The sequence below is a fragment of the Manis pentadactyla genome, chromosome 7 (assembly GCF_030020395.1).
Source record: "Manis pentadactyla isolate mManPen7 chromosome 7, mManPen7.hap1, whole genome shotgun sequence".
NCBI classification, from domain to species: domain Eukaryota; kingdom Metazoa; phylum Chordata; class Mammalia; order Pholidota; family Manidae; genus Manis; species Manis pentadactyla.
In genome coordinates, this window is record NC_080025.1 from 54,795,427 (window position 1) to 54,820,817 (window position 25,391).

At 43.9% G+C, this 25,391-nt stretch overlaps 1 protein-coding gene across 1 annotated transcript; it reads right to left on the minus strand.

Annotated features, from left to right (window-relative positions):
• Window positions 1–540: 540 nt before the first annotated feature.
• On the minus strand, window positions 541–25,158 carry EPDR1 (ependymin related 1). The gene is made up of 3 exons (XM_036918937.2): window positions 24,675–25,158; window positions 2,275–2,483; window positions 541–1,146 (listed from the first exon to the last, which is right to left on the minus strand). Exons 1-3 carry the CDS (start codon window positions 24,941–24,943, stop codon window positions 950–952), a joined length of 675 nt encoding a protein of 224 aa, XP_036774832.2. The 5' UTR covers window positions 24,944–25,158; the 3' UTR covers window positions 541–949.
• Window positions 25,159–25,391: the final 233 nt, after the last annotated feature.

A 25,391-nucleotide genomic window follows, 5' to 3' on the forward strand; every position in this document is an offset into this window, starting at 1 on the left:
CAGGTGGTAAAAAACAGTGCCCTAGGAAGGCCAAGGTGAGGGGAAGCATAGTGCATTCAGTTGAACAAAGGAGTTCAAGTGCAAGGGAATTCTCATTCTGGATTTTGGAGTCAACAGTCCCCTGATTCCCAGTTCAATGCTATATTCAGCATACTACCTGTCTTTCTAGGCCTCCTGTAAGTGTGTGATAACTCTGCACACATATCACTACTATTGCTAGAGCACAGGAAGCATACACAGCTCATGCTTACCCAGGTCCAGACATGAAGATTTTCAAATCCTCCTGTTTAAAATGTCTCTTCAGAGGAATAATTACTTTGTATTATAGTCTTTCATTTCCTCCCAAAATGTGTACATCATCTGGATCATGCCATAAAGCTCATAAGTCCAGAAGGCATTTTAAGGAATCACCAGCTTCATCGCCAAGGGAGTATGGGGTAGGGGCGGGGGAACAGTCACTGCCCCAGTTCAGGCAATGAAAGGGTCATCATCTGCAGAGAGCTCAAAAATGCATCTGCAGAGAGCTCAAAAAAAAATACCATGAAACTGGCCACTATGGTCCTGCTCTGTATTATCCCTGTGCCGGTACTGCAGCGCCTCTCAGTAGTGCCAGCGCTCAAGCATCGTTCCCGTCCCCATCCTCGCCCAGAAAAGCCGCAGCCCTAGCACACACCTGCCTGCGCAGAATGCAGGGAGCCCAGACGCCTGAAGCCTGCCAGTCCACCACCTCCGCGGTTCGTTATCACCACCTGTTCTCCACTCTCTTCAGGTTGTAAACACAGCTTGAGTTGTCAACATCGTATATACAAAAATAACCCACAGCAATGTTTGCTTTCCTAAAATTATATTTATCTCCCCTGAAGATTCTCATCTCTCAAGTCTCAGGTCCGCTTCGAGCTGGGGCCGTGGGCATCCAGTGTCCGCTGCCATCCCTTGGGCACTCGCAGGCTTACCAGGGGCAGCCCTCACTCATCCTGGCCAGCCGCGCCGTCTGGCAGGTGCTCGGCGGGGTGAACACCGAGGGGTCTTTAATGCCCAGCTGTATGTCGAAAAACCGCGTGGACAGTATCACACTGTAATTCTGGGTGAAGGTTTCCTGGACGGGATAACAATCCTTGACTGTGTAAATGCCAATCCAGGTTTCATCTGTAAGAGGAAGGCAAGTTGACTTTTTAATACGGAAGACAGACAAATGCCTGAACTAAAATATACATAAAATTTATCATTTTAGCCATTTTTAAATATGTTTCTGGTGGCACTGAGTACCTTCACACTGTGATGAAACCATCATGACCACCCATCTCCAGAACCTTTTCATCTTCCCAGTTGAAACTCTGTGCCCATTAAACAGTAACTTCCATTGCTTCTTCCCTGGCCACCGGCAACCACCCTTCTGCTTTCTCTCCCTATGAACTTGACTACTCTGGGCGCCTCAGATAAGTGGAATTATGCAGCAGTCAGCCTTTTGTGACTGGCTCATTTCACTTAGCATAATGTCCCCAAGGTTTGTCCATGTTGTAGCAAGTGTCAGAATTTCCTCCCTTTTTAAGGAGGAATTTCCTTCCTTCCATTGTATGTATACACCACTTTTTGAGTATCCATTTTTCTGCTGATGGACACTTGGGTAGTTTCCACTCTCTGGCTACTATGAATAATGCTGCCATGATCATGGACATAACGGTATCTGTTAGAGTACTTGCTTTCAGTTCTTTGGGGGATATGCTCACAAGTGGAATTGCTGCATCGTATGGTAATTTAATGCTTAATTTGAGGGGAAACCACCATGCTGCTTTCCATAGCACAAACACCCATGTTTTTGAAACAGTCTTGGGGTAGGAATTGGCAGCACTGCAGAGAGGAGCTTCACATCTATAAATAAAAGCAGACACTCAGAGTAACGGGATATCTGGGCACTGTGACTTTAGGAAGTGATAGGGGAAGGGGGCACCGGATTCTCATGTGTGCCTTAGGCAAATGCCTTCCATGCCACAGACCTCAGGGGTTCATTAACCATCAGAGCCCAGGATGAGCCCAAGGCAGCCAAAGTGACAAAAAGGTACAGGTGGCACTAGAAAGCTGAGGTGTTTCAAATATGATGCTTAGATTTGGAGCTAAGCCACTAGCAGAGTGCATGTTGGGGACTTCATTGGGGGAGGGGAGATCAACTGGATTAAGCTTATCAATTTCCCTAACTACCTTCCTTAATGGACTTAAACATCTTTCCCCATCATGCCTCCTGAGATGCAAAGCTCAAATACTTTTCTGAAGCCTTACATGATCTAGCTGACTTTCTGTCGGACCACTCCTGGACGGTGATCTGCTCCTGTGGCCCCCCGATGGAGTACTGGTCCTCAAAGGTGGAGTTCTGAGGAATGTCGAGAGGGTCCCAGGGGTCCGTCAGGGTGATCTTGGAGCACTGCTTGGTGACTTGTTCAATCTGAAACATCACTCCCTCCTTATAGAGCAAGATATATTCAAATAGTCTGAAAGATGCCAAAAGAATAGTTCAGGACTTTATGTTATAATTATCATGCCTTTTATCAGCAGAAAGGCCAAAGGCTTTGGTATGAATTACTGCTGGAATAGAAACAAATAGTTTTTCTTGCTAGGCAATCATTTCCTTATTCATGAACACTAGACACATGAACAAACTGATTGTGAAATCACTGAAATTCAGAGCTCAGGAGGGACAGTGAGTAGGTGAGTGCCTATTACAGGCCAGACGCTGTGCTTAGGACACGAGTATGGGGAAGACACGGCCCTGGGGGGACAGCTGGCTGTGACCTGTTAGCCACATGGGCACAGGAGGGTTTGGCCCCGCACTTGGCTGAGTTCTTGCAGCACTAAGTCAGGGAATCACAGGGTTTGCTGAAGTACAAGAACCCTCTGACGATGGCCCATGCACCTGGGTCCCACTGTCTCAACCACCAGTCACCAGGAAAGGGCTTCGGGGAGGTGCAGCTGCATTGAGAACGGGGCCCCTCGCATACCGGGGAGGCTGCGACGAGCAGGGACGGAAGCTGAGGGGCCCCAGATCACACGGCTCCCCGTGCAGTTTGTCCACACACTCACGACCTCGTCTCTCATGCCCGCAGGGGTGCCCTCCCTATGTGCAGAGTCAGCTGGGGGTCTTCCTGGCTGGGGCTGGGTCGGCAGAACATCCTGCCATCAACTTGCCTGCTGTGTTGTCACCAGGCCTGTGTTACGCTTAAAGCTGAGCAATCCTGGTGCAGGGGAAGCCTGCCGAGTTTCCATGCATTTCACTGAGAACCCAAAACTCAGGCCACTGCTGCTGGTGGAGCAGCCCTGACGTCAAGAAGTGAAGTTCCCAACATCTGACGGCCACACGGGCCCAGAGAGTTGGCTTTTCACTAGCAAACGATGATCGCCAACAAATTATCTGTGGTCCTGGGATTCCCTCCACTCTGCGGCCCCTGGGGGAGGGTGGCTGCTCTCCAATCCAAGGTTAAAAATTATTTTCTTCAGAAAAAGTATTATAAATGATCACTGTCTTTGGTGAAAATAGTGCCACTGTTAGTACTACGCTCCTGTTTTCTATGAGTTAGTCTGGAAATATAAACATGATCTCATTTTATTTATTTAGACACATCTATCCTGCTTTATGCCAGAAAATATCTGACCTGGTTTGCAAGGGTAAAACCTAAGCACAGACCTTTAGAAGTGGGAGGTGAGTGAAAGAAAAAGAAGTGCTCATTTTATGGAATATCACTGAAAAATGGAGCCAGTTTCTTATGATACACATGCAGGGTTCACATCAGACTGTAAGTCCTTTAAGTTTGGAGCTGGACTGCCACTGCTTTCACAAGCCCAGTTAGGTCCCTGGCACAGCAGTCTAAACATTCATGGAGGAATACAGAACCATTAGCATCAACTTTAGAGAATAGCTCACTTGTAAATTTGGGACTCTGTCCCTACACAAATCCTGCCCCGTGATCCTTTTCATGACAGCAGGTCCCCCACAAAACTCCTGTACTGTGTGCCTGTCTTCACGATTCTCCTCCCATCAGCACCATCCTCTGCTCTCCCAAGATCTAGGCCCCTAACCAGGAGTCAGGCCAAGCTTTTGCTGAAACGCCACTCCATGCTTCTCAAACTGCAGTTTGAGGAAGATATGCAGCTGGTCAGGAAAGAGGGCTTCCTTTTCTTCCTGAGACAGCCCTCAGTCACCGAGTCACAGAGGGAGGAGCCCGCAGCCACGTCTGTCATCCATGACCTGGCATCCCGGGCCGAGCTTCCTGGGCCAGAGATGGACATCAGACCCAGGGTGGGACCGTCAGAGTCTCCCTCCAGCGTGTGGAATTGCCACCGAAGCCCCTCTACTCAGGCTCTTCATGTGGCTGGACATGTCGCATGTGAACTCAGAAGCCGTGGGAGGCTGTTTTCCAACATGTGAAGTGAGGAAGAGTCAAAAACAAGCAGAGAAGCAGAAAGAAGCTCTAGCCAGCTGCGATTCCAACAGCCGCACACCTCTTGGATGTGTTTCTTTTCTGAGGCCCAGGGCCTGCAGATCCCCCTGTAGAATCGTGATGTTTCTTTTGTTCTAATAAACTTTCCTTTTTCTGCTTGAAACTTTGGGTGTGACTCATAACCAGGACTCCTGTCTAATATAATCGAAGCCTCCACTGCTCTGTCGAGAGCCTTGGGCAACAGCTGCCAGCACAGCTGTTCCGGGAGAGGCTCTGAATGGCCGGCTGCAGACCCCAGGGCCGCTGCCAACTGGTCAGCTGGCGGAGGGCAGGAGAATGCAGGGAAGCAACTCTGCCAGCCTCACTGTTTCTCAAGGCCAGCTCTGCCCATATACAGAGGTAAAATTCAGTTCTAAAACGAGAATTCTAGACTGGAAACAATCATTACATAATGTTCACATCTGCTAATTCTGGGTGGCCTGAGAGCAGGTGTGTGTTATGCTGTTCTCTGTACTTTTCTGTTTACAAAAGATCTCAGTTTTTAAAAAGAGGGCATGATCTGATAGTGAGGTTATGTTGAAATGCCTTAAGTAAAATGTAAAATAGGAATTTAGTAGGAAACTGAACAGAGCGGCATAACTCGTTTTTTTCAAACTCTCCTGTAGATCAAATGCTACTACTGCTCCAATGAAGTCTTGGAAAAGATTTTCATGAGGCTGTAGTGGCTTGGATGTTTATGCAAACACATTCATAGTTAAGATGTAAGGTTCTCCATCACCAGCAGGATATAAGGCCTAGAGCCTGACAGAGCCAGGAGGTCCAAATGCAGAGATCAGCCAGGGTCGAAAGGAGTCATCTGCCTGGGGCACTGAGCCAGCCAGCAGTCATCTGAAGCCCCAAAGGGCTGATGGGCTTCAACAGAAACTGGATCCTGGGAGCAGAGATCAAAGCCGGGCTCTAGAGTGGAGGAAGTTGTGAGGACCGGAGTCACAAACCACACCCCTGGGGTGCAGCTATAAGGTGAGGTGTGGGGCAGGCCAGCCTTGGGCCAACGACAGCCTGCAAACTTCTTGCTGGCCAGACACCAAGCAAAGCATGGTTCCCGGGAGGGCTCTGCAGCCAGGCCTCTGCTGTGAGCGAGGTCAGGCTCTCCAGACCCTGCCAAGGTGTCAGCAGGCTGACCTCCCCAGGGCAGCTTCAATACAGAGGAGATGCCCGGTGCCCAATTTAGTGACCTTGTGGGACAAAAGATTTTTGTGGCTTTTGACAAAATTCTCAGACTACATCAACAATTTTCCTTAGTTTCCTGGTAATCCATTTTCCTAAATTCTACCATCCCCCCATTTTCCAAAACACTGAAAACCTGCAGAAGTTTTATACTTTTGAAAATAGATGTCTGGCTGTTATAAAACTGATTCAGGTTCAATGTTAAAAAAAAAAAAATGGAAACAATAGAGAAATGTAAAATGCAGTAAAAAGTCCCCAGAAACTCTAGCAGAAATGCAACTCTGTCCATGTGAGTCTAAACATATGTTGATTTTTTACTTTAAAATTTTTTAAAATTGTGATTAAATTTACTATCTTGGCATTCAATAGTACTAAGTCCATTTCCATTGCTGTGCAACCAATCTCCAGAACTCTGTTCATCTTGCAAACCTGAAACTCCGAAGCTCTGTACCCATTAAACAGCTCCTCATTTCTCCCTACCCCCAGCTTGTCCCTCTTTCTGTCTCTGAATTTGACTACTCTTGATCCCTCATGTAAGTGGAACCATACAGTATCTATCCTTTGGTGACTGGCTTATTTCATGAGCATAATATCCTCAAGGTTCATCCATGCTGTAGCCTGTGTCAGAATTTCTTCCCTTTGTAAGGCTAATCCACTGGATGAATATCACTATACACACTTGACAAAAATAAGTGAATATTATTCCTTTGTTTTCTAACCTGCTTTTTAAATTCAATGATTTGTCCTTGATAGTGTTCAAAGTAAAAATATACAGATCTATGGAATCATTAGAAAATTTTAAATATGCAGAAAATTTGAAGGACCAATGCAATAATGGCTTTTATATCCACCACATAAATTCAACAATTACATTGTTATAATCACATTGTGCCGTATCTGCTTCATCTATTTTCTAAATATTTCTTAAAAACAAGGACTTTCTGACTCCTGGTCATGACGCCTAAAAAACTAAAAGTCATTCCCAAATACCAGCTAGTATCTGGTCCATATTCCATTGTCCCCCAAAAACGTATTTTAAAGCCGGTGTTTTTAAAACCACAATCCAATCAGGTTCATACATTATATTTGGTTGTTATGTCTCTATTTTTTAAAAAATCTGGACCACTACTCCTTTATTTTTACCACAGCACTGACACATGGCAGATTTCAGGGTTGCCAATATTCCACACTCTTGATCGGACATTTTCCTCATGGTGTCATTTAACTTGTCTTGCTCTTCTCATTCCTCCAAATGAGACATGGAATCTAAAGGCTTGATTTGATTTGAGTTAAAGGTTGTTGGAAGAAAGTGTTATTAGTAACCGTGTACTTGATGTTGCATCACATCAGGAGTCAGGTGATGTCCCAGCCACTCTTACTGCTGCCAATTTGGATCAGCAAGTAACATGGTCATTCAGGTGTCTCCATCACGAAGGCATTTCTTTCTACTATTATCACAAAATTGGTGGGTGATACTTTGTGATGCTGGGAATATCCTGTCTCCCAATAACAATCACTTGATGGTGTTAGGTGAAACCATTTCCCTAACCAGTTATTTCACTGAGTGTTGGTATAATAGTCAATGACATCTGTCCATCAATTATCACTCTGGACTCAAGGATTTTTATTTATTCTGTGTATAGCAATCCATTTGATGCTCAAATTGTCCAACTTCCATTTGATGCTCAAATTGTCCAACTTCCATGAGTGGGGGCAACTTCCAGCTGGTATTTGCGGCTTTGGACATGATCCCATTCACTTTTGAGTGCTTCCTGGCTTTCTTTAACACAAGGTGTCCCAGACTAACCTGGGCTTTTCCTGCACGGAATCTGAAATCAGCCATTTCTCTAAGGAATCTGACACTTAGTGGGAACAACTTAGAAGCCAACATCAGGGTCCCCATGTGCTCACTGTCATGGCCTTGGCCTTTCAGGGGTTGGAGCTTCGTACTTTTTAAAGAAATCATGAATTTATATTGATATTTCCAATCTAAATTTAACATTATAGGTTTTCCCCTATTGTTTTTGTTTTTATATCTATCTATCTATCTATCTATCTATCTATCTATCTATCTATATATATATATATATATATTCTTTTAAAATAAAAATCATGCTTCCTAAAAACATTAGCAAATTTACTTCTCTACTTTATCCTATAACAGTTTTGAAGTAACAATAATTTCAAAACTTAGCAGATGACAGAGCTGCTGAGTGAGGTCTAAGATTTCACTCCAGTTCTTTTTGTCCTCAGACCATAACTTATTAGGATTTAGAGTTGGTACTGTGTTAAAAATTCACCTGGAATAAGCCTATTCCCGGTACGCTTATGTTTCCAGGTTGATGAGCATTGCATTAATGTGTTTTAATTCAGGGACTTTACACTTTTCCTCTTCAATTTCGTTTTGTTACTTAAATACATAATACTTTTCATGTTTCAGAACTCAAAATGGTATAAAAAGGCATATTCAGGGAAGTGTCGCTCCCATCCAGCCCCCATCCCTCACACTCCTTAGCTTCCATGTTATTTCCCTTCAGGTCTTTTGACATATTTGTATTATTTCCTCTCTCCTTTACAGAAAAGAAAGCATTACTATATGCACTTGTCTGCACCTTGCCTTTTCCGCTCTCTATTAACACACAGAAATAGTCATTATTCCATTTTATGGCCATAGTTTATTGTAAGCACCACAGTTTATTTAGTCAGTCTCCTCCTGATGAACATGGGGTTGTTTCCATTCCTACAATATTGCCCAAATGCCACAATGAATAGCCTTGTGCCATTTAGGAGGTGTATATTTAGGGTAAATTATTAGATGTGAAACTAGCAGGTCAGAAGGTATTCTGTTAACATGACTAGATTTCCTTCCATGAGGTAGTACAGTTTTGCCATCCTATCAGCAAAGTTGAGGGTTCCTGTTTTCGTTATAGACTTTCCAGCAGAGCATGAGATTGGCTAACTTGGATTTGTGCCCATCTGATAAGTAAGATATGGTATCTGTTAGGCTTTTTTTTTTTTTTTACATTTTTGGGGAAGTATAACATATATACAATATAGACTGCATAAGTAAATCACAAAGCTAGAGAAATTTTACAAAGCTAACAACCAGGGAGCCCCTGTCAGATCAGGACGTAGCCTCTAGAAGTCTCCCTCGGCCCCTCCCGGTCATTACCCTTCCACTAGCGGTAGTGTACTTTCAATTTGCCTTCACCCATTATAGCCGGTTGAGTATCTTTCCACATGTTTAAGGACCTTTAACCTTATTTTTCTGAGAAGTGACCATTCTTTTCTCTGCACATTAGGTGTGGGTGTGTTTCTTCTCAATTCTCTACAGCTTGCTAATTAGCCTTTTGTGATGGTACAAGTTGCTGATCTTTTCTCTCTGCTATTTGTTTGTTGACACTGTTGAATTTTTTTCTGCAATGCAAAGGATTTTACATTTTTTTAAAAGTCAAATTGCTTTCATTACTTCTGCATTTTTGTCATATTTAGAAAAACTTTCCATACTCCCAGGTTTTAGCTATGTTTTAGCCATGTTTTCTATTATCTCTATATGGTTTTATTTTGTTTACAATTCAGATCATTAAACCTCTGGAGTTTATTCTTGCATATGGTATGAGATCTGAAAGCAATTTTACCTTTTTCCAATTATTCTAACACCTTTGAGTAGAAGTCCATCTTTTCCCCAGTGATTTTAGATGCTACCCTCACCATATATCAATTCAAGAGGCAAGTGGGGTCTACATCCATGATAAAGCAGGGGAAAATCTTTCTGTTTTTTCTACTTCAGGGTAAGGTTTACAGACATAAATGGCATTGTAAAAAAGCATAGGTCAAGGAATGAAGGTTCCCAGTCTACCACTGGTGAGCTGCATGATCATCATTTAATCTCCATGTTTCTCATGTGTAAAGAGAGACCAAAATTTTGAAGCTCACAGCATTATTACTAAGATTGTTTGAGATTAGCAGATATATAATTATTATATAAATGCAAGGAATTATAGCTTTGTAGGAAAGTCTGATCATAGCTGTATTTACTATCATTAGTTAATGTTTAACAAGGCAACTACTCACTCAACTTATACACATAAGACTTGATCTACCATGTAACAAAGAAGGGCTAATTCAGATGGGCTGGAGATGAAGAAGAGACTATTCTTGAGCACTACGGGTACACCCTGCAGACATTTTCCTCCTTTCTCCCTGTCCTGCTTCTCAATATAGAGGCTGAGAAAGTATACTTATTTATTAATTTTCTTAGTCTTCCTTGGTGCTAGGGATATAATTGGTTCTGGCCTTGGAGATCTAAAGGGAAACCTGTGGGGAGAAGGAAGCCTCTGGAAATTTCTCTTCTCTCAAAAAAGAAGAGAAGACTGCCCCTCCTGCTCCACTTTCTTCATTTCTTATCTTTGAACATGGTTGGGTAAGGATATAATGTGTGGAGTGGAGGCAGCCTTCTTGAAGCCATGAGGCAACAAGTTAGCATGCCATCTTGCAACTACCATTCTAGGAATGAGCCAACATTCTAAGAATGGCAGAGTAGATGGATGAAGAAGCAGGGGCCTTCTTGTTGATGCTGTTGGATCAGACCTAGGAACATGTATCACCAGAATTCTGAGGTAAACAACAAGCATCCTTACAATTTAAAACCTCTGTTAGTTATTTTCTCTAGTACCTGCAACTGAAAGCACCCTAAATAAGTAAAGACCACGCTCTACAGGTGTTATCTATTAGATTCTTTATAACAACAGAGATCTTTCCCTTCCATGATGAGCAGTGCCCAAGTATTTGGCTAATCCTAGAAGCTGAAATATCAGATCCTGGCCTGGGCATAGATGAAGATGAATAGCTACTGACTTTATAGCCAATAGGCAATTGTCTGTCTAGAATCAGTGCAGTCAGGGGGTAGAAAAAGGCAAGGTTACGACTGGCAAATTCAGCTGGCTGACATGTTGTTGACTTTTGTATTTTTAATTGTTTTTAACAGATGAGAAAATACAAGGCTCAGAGCATAACTTAATAGTAAATAATGGTGCCAGGACTGGACCCAAGTTCTGATTCTCTTACCAGATTCATGCTAATTCACTAGCACCGTGCTCCTTCCTTCCATCTACAGGGAAGGAGTGATTCTTCCCATCCACATAGAACTGTTTGGCCATCTAAGCTATACTAAATTACAGAAAAGGGAGCGGACAAATATTATATTGTGATTACAAAAAGACTTTGGCTTTTATGGAAGAAACTGGACAAACTTTGGATTTGTTTAATGTGCAATATAATAGATTAGTAATGCATGCCGGCTCTCTGACTCTTAGCAGGAAGAACTGAGCTGCGGCCACTTGCCATTCTGGCATATACTGAGATTGAGTTACACCCTACAGTACTTATGAGACATAAAAGAAAAGCACTATTTCAAAACTGTTGTGTTAGACACAAACTCATTGTGCAGGCTGAAGCCAACCATATCTAACAAAAGGAAAATTAAATTACTTGAAAATGCAGCCTTAGGAAAAGTAAAATCAAAGAAGAATTTTGTGTGCAATTTAAGAAGCTGTAAGGTGATGGGCCTCCACTACTTGGATTCTAGTTCAAAAGAGGGAAAGGATGCTCAAAGAAATTGAAGTGATAAATCTATCTTATGACTACTGGCAATATGTAGGCATGCATTCTCTCATCTGATGGAAGATAATAAAAAACTTCACAGGAGACAGTCACTCACCACCTTTTTTTTTCACCACCATAACAGAAACAGCCTTGTTAACACTAAGATGCCCATGTTACCATGGTCCACAGTGATTTCTGGAACTTCATATCAGGGGGTTACACATAAGGAGGTGGGGATGACAGAAGGATAGTATGACTTACACAGGCAGCAGGATGCAATTCTGTAGAAATCTACCAGTTTCCACCCTATTGAAATAGAAACACACACACACTTCCAGCTAACAATGAAACTAAAATATAAATCTTATTTTTACTCTCACCAGGATTTGGGATGATACTGAATTAAAAAAAAAAGGAATAATGTGTGGCCACAAGGATAGCTTTCTGTTGAAAAACATGATTATCAGAATAGAAAATGCAGTGGTGGCCATGTAGAGCCGACTGCCTATGGGCAACAAACAGAAAACAAAAGTAGTGAATTAAAGGCATTAGTCTCAGAACTCAGGAAAAGACTATATAAAGTGATGAAAAGGCTAATGAAAAGATAAGAACTTTGGGGGACAGATGGAAGAGACAATACATGTAAGTAGAGAGATTTCTGTGAGAAACAAAGAGAGAAGACAAGGTATCAGACTTCCAGAAAGAGTAGATGACATTTCCTTAGAGCTAGATGTTATCTGGAGACATTAATAAAGTTCAAGGATAATGGGAACAATCTACAAATACTTGGGGAGAAAAACATTATTAAAACTAAACCAAAATTAGTTTGGTATCCAGTTTCTCTTTTAGAGCTCTAAATGCCATAAAAAGTTTATAAGCAAAGATATTATATACACCCAAATGCTATCATTCTGTAAAATGGCAATAAGTGGAGGTCTTCAGACATTCAAACTCTGAAAGTATACCATCACAGAAGTGGCCTCTCTGAGGACATTTTATTGAATATGTTCTCTAGTAGACTAAAGCAGGGATCAAAGTAAAGGATTCAGGTAAATAAGAATATTAGTATAAAAGAAATCACAGTGAATAAGGAGTAGAATAATTTGCTGTTTAATAGAAGACCTTGAAATAAAGCTACTTAGAAGTTTGTACAAACACACACACAATAAAAATTCCTTTGTGTTTTAATAAGCGAAGAAGTTGACCTTCAGAGGCTTGACTCAGTATGGGGAAAGAAGCAAAGACTAGAAGCCATCCAAACACTTTAAATTCTTTTCAACATACCAAGTGGGGCCTAGATAAATACTTGTCCTTTACAAAAGAAATTGTGTCCTGGTGTCAGAAAAGTGGATTCCCAAGCTTCATTCTCTAACTCCAGGGGAACTGAGATCCCACGAGGATGTTCTCCCCTCGGTCTCAAGGGTAAGCCAGACAATATCTGGGGCTGGGCTGGGAGGACAATCACTGTCCAAAATGCAGGGGACAAGAAGAGGGCTTGATTCAGAGAGAGGACTCCCACATCCAGAAGAAACACAGGAGCCACACCAGAACACAGCACCTGAGATGGCATTTCAACAGGTATAAATCTAGGCAAGATTCTCTCCCCAGCTTTTGTCCCCTGAAGTGTGAGCTGGTAGAAGTGTCCACTGGTTCACTGCCATGTTTCTCTGGAAATGAGAGCTTCTGTCCTCTCCTGCCTTCTCTACATTTTCTGGCTCTGCTGCCCCACTTCCACCAGGACCCTCTGCCAAGACGTGTCCTGGGGGATTCCTTCTTGACGTCAGCCAGCTCAGAGAGCTCCATGGTGACCCGGGCATCTTCCTCAGAGGAAGGTCTGCCTTTCCTCCTTGATGTCCTGGATCATAGGTTTTTCAGGGAGATGCTCTGGTCAGCAGGCCTTGAGATTCCAGAGGATATAAGAGGCACCTCAGTAAGGGACTTTAGAAGCTCTGAAGTCTCTGCAGATGGCTTGGCTTACCACCATCTTCCCTGAAAGCAGTTTCAAACAACCTCAGGGGGCCATGCACCCATCATGGCTGCTCCTGTATGCCACACCGACTAGTCTGGTGGTTTATGATGCCACAGACACCCCTCGTAAGCCACATCTCACCTGTAGCTGACAATGTTATGCCAGACCAAGGAACTGATGCACCCCTTACCCTGTGCCCCCATCTTCCCATCTGATAGCATCTTCCTTGGCAACTTCGGAGATGCTCTGGTGCAGCAGATTCTCTGGGCTCAATGATCTGACTGTCTGTGTCCTTCCCACCACCCCAAATCATATGTTGTAAACCTAAGGCCAAGGTTAAGGCATTAGAATGAAGCCTTTAGGAGGTGATTAGGCCATGAGGGCGAAGCCTTCATGTGTGGGATGAGTGCCCTTATAAGACAGGCCCGGAGAGCTAACTGGCCCCTTCCACCATCTGAGGCTATGACTAGATGGCTACAACCCAGAAGAGGGTTCTCACCCAACCATGCTGGAGATGTTGGACTTCCAGCCTCCAGAACTGTGAGAAATAAATTCCTATTGTTTATAAGCCACACGGTCTCCGGTTTTTGTTATAGCAAACTGAACAGACTAAAACACTGGGAGCATTCACAGTGGTTCCTTGGTGCCTCCTCTCGGGCAGGCCGCTGGCTCTCACCCATGGCAGAGCTCACATTCTGGAACTTCTCAGGAGATCTGACTGTAACCACAACTAAACCAGGCTTTTGTGAATAGGCAGGGGTGATCCGAGGCACGGGAGCCTTTTGGTCCAGGGGCAGCTGCCGTCTGTTTAGGGGCCATCTGTCCCAGGAGCTTCTCCTTTCTTTGGCGGGTCTGAAGGTGACATAGGCAGCCCGTTAGGGATCTGATTGGTCAGATGGCCCCTCAGCTCAAAGATACACTGCTTTTGAAGGAAGCCATTGGTGCTTGAGGAACTCCCAATGCCCAGATTGAGGGAAGTTCTCCCAAACTGAGATTGAGGAGTAAGAGAGGCACTGAAGGCAGTGTTTCACAAGAGAGGAGCGGGGCAGTAGCTACTGGATGAAAGGAATGTGGGAGATCTTCTTCAGGAGGTCATGTGGTATGCCCTCCTGGGGGACTCCACTACCACCTGCCTAGAAACTTGTCAAAATATGGGTAGGCCATGGAATTTGATATCAAAAATTATTCTTAGCAAATGAGCTATATGATGTAAGATATAAATAGATAATAAACCATAAAGCCATTACATATATCCATGATTTTATTGTTAAAAATATAAATATGAGGGGAAAAATGTAGAAAATACAAATACAGAATATTAGGAAGTAAAGTGTATCGATTGGCAAGGTAGAGTTAAGAGAATACCACATACACATTTACGATCATAAATATAATCTTGGTGAAATGGAGGATTTTTTAGGCAAATATTAATAACTAAAACTAACTCAGAATGAAGCAGAAAGTTAAGTGGATAAATAACACAGAAAAAAATCCTTACAATGGCCTAGTAAGATCTTAGATCTTTGATCCTAACAAGAAATCAAAGAGTTACTTCTTCAAAGGGATTGGGGTCCAAATGGTTTCATGAGTTAATTTTTTCCAACTTCAAGGCTGTAGAGCACAGAGAAATACAGCAAGTTTGCCAGTTCTTTTACAAAGCTAAGAAAAACCTGAAAGCATAGAAAGTATAGAAAGCACAAAAAGAAAAAGTAAAAATCAAGGCAAAATGTGGCTATGAATTAAAAACAAACCTTAATTAAAATATTAGCAAAATAAAGCAAATCAAGAAGACTGTTAAAAGAATACATAATGATAAATAAGAATTTATTTCAGGAATGCAAGGATAGTTTAATGTTAGGCAATCTAGTAGTTCAAATTAGAATAAATTCTTTATCATATATGTCAGAAAAATATTTACTGAACATGACAGAGTATCTTTTTAAATGAACAGCCATAGAAGACTTAACTGTGATACATTAGAGGCATTCACATTAGAGTAAGAATCACAAGGGGTGTGACATCACTTCAAGTATCTCATTTTGCCCTTCTGTTTCTTATTTATCATATAATTCGATTCCTTAAGGGGGTACAGAAAACATAAACACATTCTATCCATTAAAATATCGGTTAGAACAACCTTCCTGAAAGTCAAATTTGTCAAAAATCTAAAAATGTGCAAATCCTTTTTTTATCATTTTCTTATCTAGGTAGTTATCCAAAATGATAAAAAGTAGTACACATATAAATGCACACAAATACAAGGTTATAAAAATGTAGTTTATACTTGGGAAAAAAGGGGGAAAGAAATATAACTATTCCAAAATAAGGGACTGCTTGTAAGAAATTATATTCTATCAATTAGCTAGAATACTACCCAGCCATTAAAAATGATTCTGTTAAAGATTACTCAGTGGCATGAGAAATATGGACAATATTTTGTCAAATAAAAAGAAATGCATGGCATGTTTCTATTTTAATTTTAAAATTATGTGTACAGGAATCAAAAAGAAAATTCAGAAGTACATATATCAGGACTGTTAATCCTGCAGGGCAGGCTTACGAGCAGTCTTTACTCTGTTGTTTTACTATTCTGTGTTATTTAGATTTTCCACCATGAACATGTATAATGCTAATAGTGCAAAAGCCATGAAAGTGGTATTTATTCACTCAATACACATTTACTGAGACTTACTATGTACCAGACACTTCAAGGTGCTAGAGTTTGGTGATAAACCAGACTGATAAAGTTTTCCTCTCACTTCAGGGAGGAGAGACAAGCAATAAACCCCAGATAAACTGACTGACAAGACCGTGTCACACAGTGACAGTGTCCTCGGGAAAACGGAACAAGGTGGGGTGGGGAGTGGCATGGGCAGTGGGAGAGTCCTGGGTGTTCACAGCAAGTCCCTCTGGGGAGGTGGTGAGTGAGCTGAGACCTGAATGAGGAGGAGCCAGGAGTTCAAAGGTGACAGAAACAGAGCAGTCAGTATGGATGGCCTTGCGCAAGGTATTGTTACGTGAGAAGAAGCCCATTAGGAAACAGTATGTGCTATACTATGTACATTAATGTATCTAAAAATCTCCTAGGATATTCAGCAGATGTTAACAGTAGTCATATGGTTGGGCAGTTATGGATAATTTTTGCTGTTTTTCTCTTTGCATATCTGTATTGTAGATATACTTCCACAATCAATATATGTTATCATTATTACTCATTCCCTCATCCACTTAATCACAAAACTCTAGTTTTGTGGTGCTGGAGATAGAGCAACCACCAGATAAAAATCCCTGACTTGTGGAGCCTTACTTTGGGCAAGGGGTGGGGAGAGAGAGAACAGACTAAAAATTACTAAACAGCATATCAGACAATGATAAGTGTCTTGAGTATATAAGGCAGTGAGGCGAGGTGTATGGCAATGTTGACAGGAGAGACACTCTAATTTGGGAGGGGGGCCATGCAGCTTTTTAAGGAAAAGGCCTTCCCCACAGAGGGAACAACAATACAAGGGCCAAAGGGGTGAGCTTGCTGAGGCCGCAGGCCAGCAGGAATGGGCTGCCTATGAGGAGATGATGGATGGATGGGGGGAATGACAAGGTCAGAGACAAGGTCTGGAGGGGGTGGGAAGCAGGGCTCATAGGATGGCCGGGCCCTTGTAAGGACATGAACTCTGAGAGATGAAAGGTATTGAGGGTTTTGAACAGATGAGTGACATGATACAATGTTTTTTAGCAGAATACTCAAGCTGCTATGTTGACAACAGACCTAAAGGGGCAAGGAGTAGAGGAAGGGGGCTGCTAGGAGGCTCCTGCACTGAGTCCAGGCAAGAATGACTGAGGCTTGGCCCTTCAGAATGATAGTGAAGGTGTGGTCGGGTTCTGGGTCTCCATCACAATGAGAGTCAGTAAGGTTTGCTTGTGGATTACTTGTGGCAAGTGGGAGAAAAAGGTGTCCAGTTGCTACTAAGGGTTGGTCCTGAGCTACCAGAGTTGCTTCAGCTGAGATAAAGAAAACTGCAAGAAGAAAAACTTGTATTTGTCTGTTTGCTGAGGAGGCATCAGCTTTGGAGATGCTGACTTTGAGATGACTGCCAGAGAAGAACTCAGTGAGCATTTGGATAAATGAGGGCAGAGCTCAGGGTGAGCTGTAGGCTGGAGAAACACACCCAGGGGCCCTCCATGAAGAGACGGCATTTAAAGCCGTGGCCCAGAGGAGGCCACAAAAGGGCACAGACAGAGGAGTGACGGTATGGAAAGCCAGAGCCTCGCACACCTCACCACTAATGGTCCGAGAGAAGAGGAGGAAGAGCAAAAGGAGACTTAGGAGAGGAAATGAGGCAGAGGAGGGAAGCCAGAAGAGTCCTAATAGCCACGCGAAGAAAGGACATCAAGATGAAGGAAACGACTACCAGTAAAATGCGGACAGATAAAAGATGACTTGATTACTCGTGTGCAGTATGTTGCTCTTGACCAGAGCAGTTTTAATAGAGTCATGGTGGTGAAAGTGGGACTGGAGGCTGTCAGGTGAGCATGGGTGGCAGACCTGGGACTCAGCCTAAGATCCGCTTTAAGAAGGGGAGAAAGGAGCTCCAGCTAGAGGGATCAAGAGGAGAATTTCCTCTTTAAAAGTGGTCAAATAAAAGAAATTATAAAGGGGGAAAATAGAAGATTTTTACTGGAATTGGGGAAATATAAGACTATCACATTGATTCCAGGAAAAACAAACCACTAATTGGTGGAATATTTTCAGATCTGTGGGCACTTTGCCCCTGACCACCATCTTTAAGGTCAGAACCAGGAAGAAACAGCTCAAGGTTAAAGGAGAGAAGTAAAGATGTTTTCAGAGCAGTGTGACGACCACCTCTGGCTTCTATTTATAAGTCACTTTACTTTCCTTGACTTATCTCCCCTGGAACTTCTCCTTCCTCACTGCCAGCTTCAACCCTCTGAAATCCAAGGTCAATAGACCTGCTGAGTCTTAACTCAAAGCAAACTGTGTGTGTTTCCAAGAAAATCTCTTTCTTGTAGAAAAACTCAACATTGCAAATCAGCATGGTTTATTTTTCAAGGATCAAAAGGCCACAAGCAGTCAGACTTCCCCAGCTAATAAAAGGAAATGTTGGCTCCAGCTATCAGAGTCAAGAGGAGGACGTAAAGGCAAAAGAAGTCATTCTCCTGAAATTCTGAAAATTATGATTTCTTAAAATGAAAATCTAATCCATGCAAAACAAGGTGTGTGATCAAGTGAATTTGTTGGACACTTCATACTCATTTACCTCCCACCAGCACACAGACACACCCTGAGGATTTACAAGGATGTTGCCCTGAGAAATCCAAACAGTAACCTGATCTTCCCCTTCCTCCTGCTGAACGTTTTGGTCTAAACTCCTCAGGCAGGGCCAAGCGAGGTAGAAGTCTGCATGGCCTGGCCTGAGGTGTGGAGCCCAGGTTGGGGAAGGAGGGCATCCATGTTGGGAGGGGGCATCATAGCAGTGCATGATCAGATACCCACTGCAACTGAGTAATGGGAGCCAGGAACAAGAGTTAACACAAATAAAAGGGAGAGAACTCGAAAGGCCCATGTGATGGTGAGGCAGAACTGGAGGACTGGCATAAATGCTTCTATGGATTAGAACTGGAAGTTTAGAAATAGAAGTAGATGTAAATGCATGTGTACATGGGGGAGTGTGTGTGTGCACGTGCACATGCACATTCAAATCTGTAGCCCCCTGTTATGTCCACTGAGAAGGCCTGGGAGAAGTGCCACCCAACAGTCATGAGCACAACGAGAGCAGAGACCTCAGCTTCCAAATGTTATTCTCCAGTAAAGTAACCAGAGCTTCAGGAGAAATGGCTTTGGCAGGGAAAGCACAGATGTGTCTGGAATACACTGTGACAAAAAGTGCTCAAAGAATACAAGGGACAGGTTTAAAGAATATAGAAGCCAACTTGAAGAGGTTCCCAGTGGCCAAATCTGGGACAATTTGAACATCAAAATAAACAATGAGAACAAAAGCAATACCATGAGAACCCTTGAGTCCCTGCTGATGTAAGTAAGTGCACAAATTGAAAGTTTAACAATGAATGGGATATGCCCGTGGTATTAAATAGCTCCCTACAAAATATTTATTAATTACAAATTTTAGAGGTGTCACTTCACACTGGAGAAACCTTGCAGACATCAGTTAATCAAGCTGTCAAAGTAAACAGCAGGATGCAATAAAAAAGAAAAGAACGTTACCTCTGTGGTAGCCATAGGTGAATAAGTTGAATCTAATTATGAGAATGCATTAGACAAACCCAAATGGAGGAACACTCCAGCTGCATATAAGCTTCAAAAGCATCAAAGTGGGAGAAAGACTGATACAACACCTCAACACAATGCCTCAATATAAACTGGGTCTTGTGCTAGAAAAAGAGCATAAAAGAAAAACTGGCCGAACTTGGGTGAGACCTGAATTTTAGGTGACAGAAACAAATCCATGTTAATTTCCTGGTTTGTGTAGCTGTGCTGCAGATATGTAGGAGATGTCCCTGCTTGCAGGAAATACACACTGAAATATTTGGGGGTCATGGAGATATCAAGTTGGCAACTCACTCTCAAATGGTTCAAGGCGAAAAATGGCTGTGTACTATAACCACAACTTTTCTGTAAGTGTGAGATAGTTTCTTTTTTTTTTTTTTAATTATGTATCTGGAGGAAAAAAACCCTTATCCTGGTTTTCAAGCACATATGATCATTGAAGTTAGCTAGAGTGATAACATCCCTTGGAATTAATCTTTCCCAGCAGATACTTGGAGAAGCACTTGGAGAAGCAGTCATAGTCAACCCCTTAATATACGGGAAGGTTCCACGGAGAGGAGAGCCTTCTAAATGTGGGGACAAAGTGTTCTTTTCTCTACCCGCAAACACAAGCTTAGATAAAAAGGAGAAGGAAAAAAAAGAACTTTGAATTTATCTCCAAAAAAATTTAGAATCTGTATCAAGTTCATTGCATTATGGTAGAAACAGGAATCAGCCGGATAAAATAAAAGCACAATTAGGGCTTTCATGGTGTCCTTTAATCTTATTTGTACCCAGCTCTTCACGAAGAAGGCCTAAATATTTAGTATAAACATTGTAGATATCGCTAAAATTAAATTGATGTTCCAAGAAGTTAAGGACCTTGTTGGTTACACCAGGACTGGAAGTCATGTTTGGCTCCCCATGACTGTCTAAACAGATGCACATGCTCTACCCATCACACTAGATGAGTTTTTTCTCTAAGAACAGAGAAGAGAAACAATATCCTGTTCTCCGAGAAATAGAATGCTCTGAGACAGACATGAACAGGGCAGAATTCGAATGAGAATCTACTTGCTACTCTATTTTAAAGTCACATCTTTCCATCTTTTCCAAAAATATCCCTCAAAATGTAGAACTGATAATTGAATGAATAATCTTGTCAGATATTATTCCTAATGCACTGATGTATATTCTCTTAATGCCTCTCTGCTCACTGTATTAGCAGCTTCATTAACCCCAGCTCCCAACCCACCATTCTGCAAGTGGGAACAGTAAATTGCCGATGGCCTAACAACATCCATTCAGTATCTACATGGCTTCTCCCATAAAGTTCAACACGTTGCCTGAACTATGAAAACAATCTTCTTGCTTTTCCTTCAGTCTTCCAAATGTAATACTTGTGAGTTTAACCAAGGAGTCAGGAAAGACAGTTGGAACCAGAAAACAAAACAGTATCAATTACTAATATTTCCCGTTCTCTGCTAAGTCTTGTCTTATCTGAGGCTTGCAAAGTTATTTAATCTTTTCCATCATCTCAGGGAAAAGAAAGCCTGGAAAATCCTGGTCACTTGACAATAACTATCAATGGGATTTTCCATAACTATCTGGATGCAAAATAAAAATCTTAAGAAGTTGATCCAATTCTAAAACTTCTCAACTTACTAATAAATATAAAGAGACATCCCATCCATATTTTGTTCAAATAACATCTGGTTTCTTGGCCAGATTGCTAATACCTGAAAACGTTTCTGAGTTCATTCCAACAAATCTACATTTAAAGAGCTTAAAAATGTATTTATACACTAAACATTCTTTTCTACATCTGACTTAGGGCCAGAGATGGGACTGGAAGATGGCACCTTGCCAAGAAATTGGAAAGAAAGGGAATAAAAATGCCTTCTAAAAGCTCAGCTGTGAAATCAACACTTGATGGATCAGGGCAAGGAAATGAGAAATGACCACATGGGGACAAAAAAGCTTCTAAGCCAGCATAATTTGGCTGTAGCCCCACTAAATATACAATACACAAATCTAAAGACTACATTAATCTATCATGGAGTCCTAGGACTATATTAATCTATCATGGAGTTATATTAAAAGAAAGGTTGTTGAGGCAGCCTGAGCAGTACCCATGAAGGTGTCTGCAGAGTGGAGGGAGTCTGCACCAGCAGAGCTGGGCTGGTAGAGAACCAGCGACAAGACCTGTCTCTGGTGAAAATGAATGCATCACTTTATCTTAGCCTGATTGCCCTGGGCTCGCCTGTGCTGTTCATGATGGAAAGCTCAACACTAAGCATTCAGCCTACCCTAGAGCAGGCAGTCATTAGATTCAGTGAATTTGCTCCAACTCTGCTCACAGCCTCCTGATTCTAATTTGGCTCCCTACATAGTTTCTGCCTGCAGGGAGAGAATGACCTAGTCTTGTGGATTTGACAGTCCAGGCCCCCAAGCCAGCTACAGCACTCACTAAATATACATTCTAGCAGCTGAGCTTGCTTACTCCGAGTCACCTCCCAGAGCAAGGGCCCTGAGTGCATGACCGGATCAGGTTTCTGAGGCCACAGGCTGGCAGTGAGTCTCTGGGCCAAGGCAAATTCACCAGGATGGTGACGATGGTGCTGGGGGCAGGTACCAAGCACATTCTATGTGTCCGACACTGCACCATGAGTTTTACAGACTTGAACTCATCTGATTCCAATAACAATCCAATAAACTAAAAATTATCAGAGTTCCCATTTTGTAAATGAGGAGACTGAAGCTCAGAAACCTTTAGTGACTTACCCAAAGACCCACATTAGGAATCTGGATTCAGACCCAGATTTGTGACTCTAAAGCTTAATCTCCTATCTTGTGGAAATAAAATATATAGGGTCACTGGGGCGATGGACCCTACCTTCCCCCGGCCCCAAGCTTCTGCTTCCCAGTGTGCTCTGGGCCACTCCAGTCCAGCTTCAGCGTGGCTGCTCATTGTTCATGCTGCTGACCAGCCTTCGCATCAAGGCCAATGAAAAGCAGCAGTCAGAAGCACAGAAAGCCAAACCCCGTCTCAGCAAACTACTCCACCACCTATTCTCACCATCTATTCCAGGCCATCGAAGCCAAAAAGGGAGCCTCCTCCTTGACTCTTCCCTCTCCCCTACCCCTGCCAAGCACCACCTACTCACATGCATGCCCTTCATTCAGTACTTCCCCAACAGGCCTGCCTCCCCCATCATCACTGCCACCACCCGCCTTTCACCTGGACTTCTAGAGACGTCTTCTGCAGTATGTTTTTGCTTCCACTCCTGCTCTCCTGTATTCTCCAGCAATCTTTATGTAATCCAAACATGGCATCCACTGCTTAACAAGCCTTCAGGGAATCCCCATGCTCTTGTCATCCTCTGTGCTGCAGTCCTAAGTGACTGGCCTGCAGTCTTGGGACACACTCAGCCCTGTCTGTTCCAGGATATCCTGGAGTACACCACACTCCCAGGCTCGCTCGTACACCTCCACACCGCCTCTGCTCGTACAGGAGCTTTGGGACTTCCTCGTGGTTCACCTCCTCCAGGAAGCCTGGATTAGGTGTCCATCTACAGTGCTCTCATCACACTCAGCTCACCCTTCATCTCACTGTATGGGAATTTTGTTTATGGAACTCCACTCCCAGACTCTCACCTCCTGAAGCCCAGGACCCACTCTGTTTATACACAGTGCCTGACATGACAAAATGCATGATGAATGAATGAATGAATGAATGAATGAATAAGGGCCTGCTACATCATTAAGTGTCAGAATCCACCCAGCTTCCACAAGTCCCATCTGTGTGATCTTGAGAAAACTGTTTAACTCCCTAGACTTTCAGGTTCTGTCTGTAAAACAGAGATCATAAAGCATCCACTGTCAAGTTGCTGTGAGATTTAAACCAAATCATATAATATATGGCAAGTCCTGAGCACAATGCTGGAACATAGTAAGTGCTCAAACACTGGCTGTTATTGTTATTATTATTACTATGTCCTTCGAGACCTAATAGAAACATCCCTGAAAGGCCTCACGGGTGTTCCCAGTCCCCCATAACGGGACTGTGCAGGCCTCCTCAGCCGTGGTGTTTTACTTTTCATAATGCATTATCTTCCATTCTTGAGTATACCACTCTGAAATGGTCGGATGCTTCTGCATTTTCTTTAAGAGGCCTGATACTTCAACACAGGCTTTTATGTGGAATGATTCCAAGCTTTGCCCCTGATCTTACTGCCCACTGGAGCCTTAAACCATGGACATCCCCTCTCTGGCACATCCTAGTGATGCAGATGCCATACAGCGAGGCAGACATAACCCTGGGAGGCACACACGCAAAGAAACAGGAAGGCTGTGGGACTGGTAGGTGGGGATCCTTAAGATCTCAGGTCTTAAGGGAGTCTACAGCAAATTCTCAGAAAGAGGATATCCTTTGTCACAACAGATGTAGAAAGGTGAATTATCACTCAAGTGGTTAGAAAAAATTCTAGCATAGTTCCTCTGTGGAATATTCTACAGCCATTAAAAATAAGTAGGGGAACCAACTAATAAAGTAGCAAATAAGAAGACATGAAAGGTCGTGTTATTTAAAAAAAGATACAGATAATATATGCTTTTTGATCACAGTATGGAAAACTTGCTTTAAAAAAATTGAAGGGAGTAGAGCAAACTTTAATAGTTGGAACAGGGTTATGAGTTCGTGGGAAATACTCCTTGATCAATTCCCCACACCTTTGCATTGTTGTCATATTTCTTTAAGATGTAAAAAATAATATTTAAAAAATATTTACTTCGCGTGCCTCCCTTGCAGATGACTCCTGGAAGAGATGCGACAGAGCAGATGACACGCCCTAGGCTGAAGGGCGCTCCAAGGACCCAGGGCGTGCGGAGCAGGGCGCACCGGGGCCTGGGACGCCGGGCAGTGCCACCCGCCCCTGCCCGGTTCTTTCTACACCGGGGGTATCAGCAGCAGGCCTCCCCCGGCGGGCCCAGACCTCCGCCCAGCCCCCAGCCGCCCAGCCCCTGAGCGGTCCGCCCCCGCATAGTCTTTGCTGAGAGAGAAGCGCCGCAAGCGGCTGGAAGTCACGCGCCCACTGCAGCGCCTGAGACGCGGCCCCCCGCGACCCGGTCTCCGGCCGCCCGGGCCACCACCCCGCACCGCGCGTACCTCTTGCAGGGGATCAGCGCCTTCCTCTCGTCCAGCAGCCGCACGCGCTGGTTGAGCCCGTCGTAGGAGAGCAGGGCGCGGCTGTAGCGCCGGCTGCTCTGCCGGTAGAGAACCTGGCGCCCCTCCCACTGCTGCGGCGCCTGGCACGGGCGCAGAGCCCCCGGGGAGCCCCCGGCCGCCGCCGCCCCCAGGCCGCCCAGCGCCCAGACCCAGAGGCCGCCCAGCAGACAGGCGCCCAGGGCCCCGCGGAGGGGCGCGCGCGCTGCCATCGCGGTCGGTGGCCCCCAGAGCCCCGCCCGAGCCCGAGGGAGCGGCGAGCGGCCGGCCCTGTGCGGGAGCGTGGCCTCTGCGGAGCTGCTGCCCGTGCCGCCGCGGGTCCACAGTTGTCGGGATCAGGGCGCGCGAGGTCCGGGAGCCCGACCGGGGCCTGCGAAGGCGCCGGGGAACCGCGCAGGAGCTGTTTCTGCCGGGGCCGCAGCCCGCGGAAGCTTGTGTTTTCACTTGCTCTCTGCTGCCAACAGGAAATGCAGTGGCAGCGGGGTGCCACGAGCATCCCAAAGGGCATAAGGCGGGGCGGCGGAGGAAGGATGCTGAGGAGTGTTTTCCTCCACTCACGGAAGTGTTCAGCAGGTAACCACATACTTCGGGACTCCTGCAAGGTCAAGGCAGGGAAAACTGCTGCTACACTTACCTTCCCCTTTGTCATCTTCTTCCGAC

Bases quoted from the DNA above. Each gene is read 5' to 3' on its own strand.
- EPDR1 (XM_036918937.2), bottom strand. From the start codon at position 24,943: ATGGCAGCGCGCGCGCCCCTCCGCGGGGCCCTGGGCGCCTGTCTGCTG. The intron at 2,484-24,674 runs GTACGCGCGGTG...GGCATCTTTCAG, and splicing joins GCGCTGATCCCCTGCAAGAG to ACTATTTGAATATATCTTGC. The intron at 1,147-2,274 runs GTAAGGCTTCAG...TTCCTCTTACAG, and splicing joins CAGAAAGTCAGCTAGATCAT to ATGAAACCTGGATTGGCATT.